This window comes from Fringilla coelebs, assembly GCF_963513975.1.
Source record: "Fringilla coelebs genome assembly, chromosome: 1".
In the NCBI taxonomy this organism is placed as follows: domain Eukaryota; kingdom Metazoa; phylum Chordata; class Aves; order Passeriformes; family Fringillidae; genus Fringilla; species Fringilla coelebs.
The window spans coordinates 24,957,876-24,967,095 of NC_140028.1; the positions used below are offsets into that span (position 1 = coordinate 24,957,876).

A 9,220-nucleotide genomic window follows, 5' to 3' on the forward strand; every position below is an offset into this window, starting at 1 on the left:
AGCCAGTGTTACTCCCCTTTACCTTTTACACCGTTGTCACACTCTTGTTCACATCGCACAGAAGCACAGAATGAGTCTGGCTGGAAAGGACCACAGAGGGTCATCTGGTCCAACCTCCCTGCTCAAGCAGGGCCATCCCAGTGCACATGGCACAGCATTGTGACCAGAGAGTTCTTGAATATCTCCAGTGAGGGAGACTCCACAGCCTCTCTGGGCAGCCTGTTCCAGTGCACCCGCACAGTAAAGTTCTCAATACTCAGGTGGAACTTCTGTGCCTATTTCTGCCCGCTGCCTTTTGTCTCATTCCCTCAGATGTTACCAAAACTCTGCAAGACACCATGTCCTGGATTTTAGTTATTTCTGATTGTCCCTCTCCTGTGTGCTAATTGCCTATTATTATTTTCGATATTAGCATGTTTTATTTCTCATTTTGTTTATTTTGTTGGCTCAACAACTGTTAAAAGGTTGAGTTTATGTTTTCAAGTCGAATTACTTGTCTCCAGGCTCAGGTTCATGTAAATTTGACTGTGTAAATACGTAACTTTCTTACTGGCGTGCTTGATTTGAGGAAACCTCCACATTGTACCCCGCACAGAATAGGCAAAGTCTTTTTTCTAAACAAGACTCCATCTCTGTGTTGAGAGAGCTCCTAAAGTCGGTAGCATTGCTAGGTGAATCTTTCATAAATAGTACAGGGGTTTTTTTCCTACGTAAAATGGAGCAGGTAAGTACTGGATATGCATAAAGAGACGGGAGAACGTAAAGTCAGGGAAGGCAGGTAGAATAAACATTAAGATAAATATACCTCGCTTGCACAACCAAGGTACTCTGCCTCTGCCCTTCCCTTTACTAAATCTTGAACCTTTCCTTCTTCTCCTCCATTCCTGCATGCCTGCCGTGCCCTCCTGTCAGAGCCCAGGCCGGAGCCGGCCCCGGGCTGCGTTACGAACCGTGCCAAGGGCTCGGGCCCGCGGCGCTGAGGGGCGCCTGAGGCTCGGCACGCGCCGGCACCGACGGGAACGAGCCTGAGGGCAGCGCACAGCGCGGCAGCGGCGCCCGGTCCCCGTGTGACCGGTCTCTCTAGACAGATCTGTCACGGTACAGGTCTGTCTCTGCGCATTTCTACAACCAAACCGATCTATTATTACACAGCTCCCTCACATTCACATCCACTTAAGCGCAGACCGCACGCGCGCCTCCAGCGCAGCGAGCGCACGCGCACGCGCCCGGCAGCGGAGGGGGCGGGGTCGCTCCGCCCGGAGGGTGCGCGCGCAGGTCCGCGCTCGCGCAGCGTAGCTTCCCCTCAGCGTTGGGGGGGGGCAGTGGACGCGGCGCCATCTTGGCGGAGCCGTGCCGGGACCTGCGGCGCTCGCTGAGCGGCGTGTCCGGTGGGTGCGTGGATGGATGGCGTGAGGGACAGAGCACGCCTCCCCTGGGTGCGGCGTGTGGCCGAGGGCGGCGCGAAGTTTGCCTGTTCTCGGTCACCCGACCTTCGCGGAACCCGCTGCGCGGCCGCTCCGTGTGCCCCGGCCCCGTGTGCCCCCGCCTTCTCGTGTCCCTGGGCTTCCCACCCCACTTCCCCGCTCCCGGTGCTTCCCTCAGCCCTGTCCTTGTGTCGGGAAGCAGACGGGCTTCTTCGTGGGGGCGCGGCACCGGTGGCTCTGGCGGGCCGCAGCGCGTGTGGCGCGGGGCGGCCTCCCCTCGCCCCGTGCCCCTCGCCTGTTCCCTGCCATGCCGCCCGCGGCGGGTCTCTCCAGCAGCGCTGGGGCTGGCGGGCCGGCTTGCTCGGAAGCGGTTCCGTGCTACATTCGGCACGGATACGTGTAGCGTGTAGAGGGGCCAGCTGCAGAACTCACTCATGTTTTCCTTCAGCACTGTGCAAACTGCTATTCGGAGCAGCCTGCTTCCTCTATTGAGGCTTATTTTGAAGAACAGAATAAGAAACCTTCCCCTGTTCCGCTGGTTATTCTGTACTGGTCCAGTTTCGTGGACGGGATGTTTCTGTCGGTGCTCTTTCTAGCTTGCAGTCTGTGTGTAATCTTTCAGTGTTACGTTAAAAATCCTAGTCTAGTGCAGACTTAGTTTCCTACTGCGTTTACAAGTTGTGGATTATTTTAATGGCATTAATGTTTGGAATTTCCTGAGACTGGAAGAATAGGCATTGTACTGTTTTCTAGCCAATTTTGCTCATATATAAAATTTCATAAAACTGTACACTTCTCTGCTTTTAAGCTGTGGCATGAAGTTGTTTATTTATTCTCCAAATCCTTGCTCTCTGAAGTCCTTGTTCAGTTAATGAGTTGCTCTTACTTTTCATGACAAGTCAATTCTTTTTGTTTATGCACTTTAAATTTGGATGGCTTGTCTGTGCTTTCTGCTCATGTGTGATGGTTTACTATACAGTCAGTAAGAGCTATTATTTGAACTTGCATTTGTTTATGGACTTCTTAGAGATCCCGTTATGATCTGGAACCACTGGTCTGGTTTTCACCACTGAAGGTTGTGTATTGTATCCCTGGTGCATCGTGGAGAACTTGCTGTTTATCACCGAAGAATTATGGAGGAGAGCTGTTGAGAATGATGTTTAAAAATTGGGATAAGAAAGCGGAGTTGTAAATCCAGAAGTACTACAGATTAAATACATCACGAAGTAGCAGGGCAGCGGATTTGCTTTTTCAAGACATGAAGGTGCTGTATGAAAATTCTGCCCTTGAATTCTCCATGCTTTTTTGGCACTGTCATTGCATCTGTTGAGAAGACACATTGTAAAGTGTTCTGGGTCTGGCTGGGATGGAGTTAACGTTCTTCACAGCAGCCCATACAGTTGTTTGGATTTGTGGCTAAAAGAATGTTGAAAACACATCGGTGTTTTGGCTGTGGCTGAACAGCGCTTGCACAGTATCAAGGCTTTATCAATTTTCCCTACTCTGTTCCTACAGTGAGTGTGCTCAGAGTAGGTGAGAAGCTGGGAGGGAACATGGCTGGGACAGCTGACCCAAACTCACCAAAGGGATATTCTGTGACATGTAACATCATGCTGGGCAACGAAAACTGAGGTGGAGGAAGAAGTATTTTAATGGTTTTGGTTTCTTTGAGAGGATTTTTTCTTGGCTCCCAAGGCAGTTGTTATTTGGAGGAAGGCTGGACATCAGTCAGCCTGTAGGAGGTGGTGAGTGATTTCCTTTGTTTTGTGTTTTTCTTTCCACTGATGGAACTGTCTCTATCTTGACCCACAAGTTTTCCTGACTTTGTTCTTTCCCATCCCACTAGTGGGGATTAGGAGTGAACAATCAGCTGTGTGGGTGCTTGGCTGCTGGCTGGGGTCACCACCACAAAAGTACAGAGAACAGATGGTGTTTAGTGAAGTTTCTAAATGGGCAGTTGTTTTTGGTTCATTGTGCTTATGGAGTACTGGTGCAGAAGTGACATGGAGTCTGACAGAATTTGGGTGGAGTGGCAGTAATGGTTATTGGTAGGTAACTCATCATCAGGATCTAGTGCTTTATTGAGCAAGGTTTGTAGAAGGAGTGTTTGCAGATGCTTGGAGCATTGGGATGTTGTGTTTGTTTTAAAGGGATGCAGTCATTTGCTACAGAGGCTTGTGTTGTTCTGAGAATATTGTCCTATTTGTTGTGTGATGTTAGAAAATGTTGAAAGTCAGGGTATGTTAAGTCAGTGTATTCAAGGTCTTCTTGTTCTTATGCTTGAAAGGCAGTAGAGTAAGGATTTAGGGAAAACACTGAAGTTGGCTTTGTAAATTCAGGTACTTTCTGAAGTTTCTCCTTGTTGGATATTTTTGCTCTTTCATTTGATGGTCTTCACTGTGTATGTTAAGTGCAGTGCTGGACTGGTGAGTAGCATACTCTTGCGAAGTTTGAAACCAGGTGGATTTCAGAAGAATGGACATGTCGTGTAATCCTGAGATGGACCTAAGCACCTTTCAAGAACTCAGCTGAGAACTGTTCCCTCGATACACTGTCAGTCTGTTTCATTGCGACAGTTCATTGTGGCACAATTGATGACCAAGTAATCTCATCGTATTTTCATCGTTTCCAGAAGTCAACTTAAATTATGAATTTCTTTTGCTTCTAAAATGGAAACAGAAAGATGCGGTGCGTGGCATTTTGGAACATGGAAGGAGTTCTTCACATGGGTTCATAACATGCTTGGCTTTAGTATTAGCCGCTGCTATGGATGGGCTGCAGCAGTGTAGCACAGTGTGTAAAGCAAAGTACAGGTATCAGCCATTAATTATGTTTCGTTTTCTTTCCACAGTTAAGTTGATTTTACAGAATTTATCAGGTCTCCAAAGCAGAAACAGGTAAGCTGTCAAAAGCTTAACACTTCTCACTGAGTATTGTGGCAAGATCATACACAGCCTTTTTTCCTCACAGACTTGTGGCTGGCAACTAGGATATGCTTGTGGCCACTGCAGTTAATACTCTGACTACGCCAAAGAGACAACATTTTTGAATGCTGAGAAAACATACATTATTGAAGAAAACTGATCACTGGGTAGAACAACTTGTCAAAGCAGTAAAGTCATCACTGTTTGTGAGTTACTTCATTTTCCAGTGACATAGTTATTCTTTTTCCTTTCTCCTTTTATCAATTAGTGTCCTGTTCAAAAGTAAAACGGATTTTTTTTGTTCCTTAGGAGTGGGTAGAGATCTCTGGCACATAGTAACTATGCCGTGAAAGACTTGAGGTGTTCTTTAGGTATTGTGGATGCTGAGGAGAGACTTAGGTGGATTTTGTTGCCCTTAGGGTAGGGAATATTGATAGATTTGTGCACGAGTGCCGGTGGAGTAGCTAATTGTTTTGACTAATCAACATTCAGTGAATTGTTTTAATCTCGTTCTTGTGAACTTGTGGGTTTTTGGATACCTTCTCTCTTGATGAGACAAGGGCATTCAATTAAAAGGCTCTAGCTTCTTAAGTGATAAGATACTGTAATAGCTGAGTACTAAAGACGTGCTATCATGTGTACCTTTTTGTCTGCAGGTGATTTTTGCTGTGGGTTGAGCTCAGCATGGCTGTAGTCATCCGTTTACAGGGGCTTCCTGTTGTTGCGGGTCCTCCAGATATTCGTCGTTTCTTCTTGGGATTGAATATTCCTGATGGAGGTGTGCATATTATTGGAGGAGAGATTGGGGAGGCTTTTATTATATTTGCAACAGATGAAGATGCACGGCGTGCCATGAGCTGTTCGGGAGGGTTTATCAAGGACTCGCGCATAGAGCTCTTTCTCAGCAGCAAGGCAGAGATGCAGAATACCATAGAAATGAGCCGGAAACGATTTGACCGTGGGGGACGAGAAACTATGTCTGGCTCTAGAAGAACAGGTACTAATGGTTCTAGTACATCAAGTATTGGAGATATACCACATTTAGTTACAGCTTCCCCAAAAGGAATAAGGAAATCTAGTTATGGGCCACCAAATCGCCTGGAGGCTGGTTTCCATACCAACGGCACAAGATATGGTGATATGGGTATACCTAAGTCAAACTATCAGTTAAGAAAGGATTCCCACCCGTTTAACCCAGATGATCGTTACCTATTTCTACGTGGTATACCTTACTCTGCAACAGAAGTTGAAGTACGTGCTTTCCTTTCGGGGATTCGCGTGGATGGAGTGATTCTGATAAAGCACCGCAATGGTTTAAACAATGGTGATTGCTTGGTAAAATGTGCTACCCCTGGCGATGCCTTAGAAGGACTTAAACGTCATAGACAATACATGGGTCAGAGGTTTATAGAAATTAGTCCAACTACAGAGGAACGGTGGATTGAATGTGGTGGGCGGATAGACGTGCCAGATGAAATGGATCATTTTTTGTGTGAAGACCATTCTCCAAGAAGTTCAGGCTACATGCATTCAAGCAAGCATTCTCGTTCAAGATCACCAAGGAGACAAAGAACACATTCTCGTTCATCTCCTGGCCAGGAATATTACATACACTTAAGAAATCTATCTTTTAATGTGGAAAAGAGAGATTTGAGAGATTTTTTTCCTGAACTGGATATACACAGCAAACAGATCAAGATTCTAACAGATAAGCATCAGAAAAGGACTAGAGATGCCTTTGTGGTTTTAAGGAGTGAGAGAGAATATCAGGCTGCTTTAGAATGTCATAGAAAGGTTCTTCTCAATCGTCCTGTGTACATTTTTCCAATTTCAAGAAAGTCAATGTTGAAAATAATTGACTCTTGTGAGAGGAAAAGATCACCGGACAGAGATCATCTTGGACAGGCCATATCAGAAAAAAGTTACCGAGAAGGTCATTCCAGCCCTAAGAATTGTGTTTATGTAAGGAATTTTCCGTTTGATGTGTCAAAAATTGAAGTGCAGAAGTTCTTTTCAAGGTTTGATATTGATGAAGATGATATTTACTTGCTCTATGACGAAAAAGGAGTTGGACTGGGAGAAGCACTAGTGAAGTTTAAATCTGAAGAACAAGCTATGAAAGCAGAAAATTTAAACCGTCAAACGTTTTTGGGAACCGAAGTGTTAATAAGACTTATATCTCAAGATCAGATGCAGAAGTTTGGTGTCGCTGCATCATTATCTGCACCAAATGAAATGCATGGTCATTCACATCCGTATGACAGAGGTGACCTCTCCCGTCCAGTTGGTTCACCATCTGGGCCACCACAAGGGCCACCCATGCATTCTTTTGGTCCCCCTGGGAACTTCAGGCATCATTCTGAATTTAGACATCCCCCTGAGGACTTCATGTGCCCTCCTAAGGATTTTAGGGGTCCACCACCCCTCATGGATTTTGGTGGTGACAGTGAACCTTTTGGTAGAATGGAGTTTGGGAATAATAAAATGGGAAATTTTCCTGAAGGAAGATTTATGCCAGATCCAAATTTCAGTGGTGGTTCTGAACGTGTTGTTCCTATTCTGTTGAAAAATTTACCTTTTAAAGCTACTCCTAATGAGATTCTGGATTTTTTTTATGGCTATAGAGTGATACCGGAGTCAGTTTCTGTGCAGTACAATGAACAAGGATTACCTTCTGGTGATGCCATTGTTGCTATGACAAACTATGAGGAAGCTGTGGCTGCTATTAATGAACTGAATGATAGGCCCATTGGTCCACGGAAAGTTAAGTTGAGTTTGCTGTAAAGGAGGAAAAGATGCTCTAATAACACGTTCTAGGTTTGACAGTATTGAAGTTGTTTTAACTTTTAATTACTAGAAGATGCAAAACAGTTTCCATCAACGGTTGTAAATACCCAGTTCAGTTGTTTAGCTCTTGGTTGAAATACCTGTAGGACATTGAATGTCTTACATCAAGGTATAAAAGGATGGAGTTGTAATGCTTTGGGTTTTTTTTTTTAGATTAATTCCAGTCTTGTGTCTTTGCACCAAATAAAAACGTAAGTGCTGGTTGACTGACCACACAAACGGTTCAAATAGAAGATTTTCAGTGCTACCTGCATTAATAAATGACACTTCTTACTGAGGTTAGCCTAATAAAATTTAAAAATTACTGATTTTTTTTTTCTTTTTGTGTAAACTTTACAGGTTTTATTCGGTTTCATATGTTTGCAGGCATTCCTGTTTAAGAGCTTGCTGTTCTCATTAGCTGGCTTTGCAACTTTTTTAAAATAAAAAGGAAATTGCCATTTAAATGTGTGTCTTATATTTAAAACCTGTTTAGTTAATGATCTCAATTACTATGCTCAGCAGATCTGAGTCTTGGTGAGAATGATGCTGGCTGCTTCATCTGGAAAGAGTGAACTGGTAGTTTGTCAACACAGCAAAGGATTGGTATTTGACAGAGTTTGCAGAGGCTGTATTTATCAGTTAGGCTTTTTTCTCACTCACTGTAGTACCTTGAGGCAGAGAACAAATGTTGGAATTAGATCAAGAATTCTGACTTCAGTGGTTTTGTTTTATTTTCACATGCTGCGTAATATGAATACTAACTGGCTAATGATGTCTGGATGCATTCCAGGTCAATCTGTGATTAGTTTTTACTAACATCTGTCACTGGCAACCAAGCTGACAAGCGTTATTTTCTTACGTAATAAAATAAATGCTTATGTCAGCATTTAGAATGTGTTGTTTTCATTGGTTTGTTACCAGCATGTTTAAATTTTAAGAAGAAATCAAAGCTTGGAAAAGCTGTGTCTCCAAAATTAAGGTTTAGTAGGAAACTTTGATTGTGTGGGCAGGGACTTTCATTGACATTACAACTGTGCAAGATAGTATCTGTAGTACTAAAGGATTAAGTCTCAGTCCACTCAAACGGAGACAACAGAGTTGCAACTTGGCAGTGAAAACTTCTAACCTTTGCTCATTCAATAACCAGAATTCTTAAATTCGTGAAGTAGGGAGGTCTCTAGTCCAGTTCACTCCCCAGAGCAAGTTTTGGCTTGAATGGGCTACTCAAGGCTTTGTTTTTAATAAAAGCATCTATAATAGCTTTTAAATATAGCTATTAGAGCATCTTTAATAGCATTAAGGAAAGAGCTGTCCAGGCAGCCTTTCTGGCTAATGATCCCCCCTCACTGGTGGTCAAACCTTTATTAATTTATGTGAAGTCATCCTTGTGATTGCAGAACTTCCATGCCAACTGTTTGATAGAAGAAAACAAAAAGAATGTGATTTTTTTGTTCTGTAATATTTAAAAGGTTAGTGTAGCTTTATTTCTTCTGCATATTATTTATTCTGTGTTTTAAGTGCCAAGAAAAAAACTTTTTGAATGATATGCAAGGTCTGTATATGTAGATTCCTCTGAGCAAAGAAACACAATGGCCAAGTTTTCAACTTTGAACACATCCTGATTTTTGCTTTCTGGTAGGAATTAGCTTCAGAATCACAGTGTTTTGAATCCTCCTCTGAACTTAAAAAGAATTAAAACCCAACAATTTTGTGCTTTATTTAATAGCTACTTTAAAAGAGATCAAGGAGCCAGAAGATGTTGCAGGAAAAATCAAGACATGAGAATTCTCAAAATAAACTTCCCTGACTATCATGTTGAAAACTTCATTGTGACTATTTTTGTAAGCTATCATCTTTTACTAGTAAGCTGTGTTGAAAATGTGAATACAACTAACTTCTCCAGTTAATCAGTTTTAGATGATTTATTGATTTTTAAAGTGCTTCTAGTTACTACACAGTAGATTTCAAACTTGGAGGTTGGAAAGGTAAGAGAGTTTAATAGGTTGCTTAGCCAGTAAAGTGTGAGATTATCTTTTAGAAAAA

The 9,220-nt window shown here is 43.1% G+C and overlaps 1 protein-coding gene across 3 annotated transcripts; it reads left to right on the plus strand.

Moving 5' to 3' along the window:
- The first annotated feature begins 1,319 nt into the window (after positions 1-1,319).
- On the plus strand, positions 1,320-7,764 carry RBM12B (RNA binding motif protein 12B). 3 transcript variants are annotated; one of them, XM_084209036.1, is made up of 4 exons: positions 1,320-1,388; positions 4,276-4,321; positions 4,395-4,554; positions 5,005-7,764. In XM_084209036.1, exon 4 carries the CDS (start codon positions 5,033-5,035, stop codon positions 7,130-7,132), a length of 2,100 nt encoding a protein of 699 aa, XP_084065162.1. In that variant the 5' UTR covers positions 1,320-1,388; positions 4,276-4,321; positions 4,395-4,554; positions 5,005-5,032; the 3' UTR covers positions 7,133-7,764. The 3 variants fall into 3 exon arrangements, with proteins under 3 accessions (XP_084065162.1, XP_084065163.1, XP_084065164.1); XM_084209037.1 differs by lacking the exon at positions 4,395-4,554 and having other exon boundaries at positions 1,339-1,388; XM_084209038.1 differs by lacking the exons at positions 4,276-4,321; positions 4,395-4,554 and having other exon boundaries at positions 1,355-1,436.
- The last annotated feature ends 1,456 nt before the right edge of the window (positions 7,765-9,220 follow it).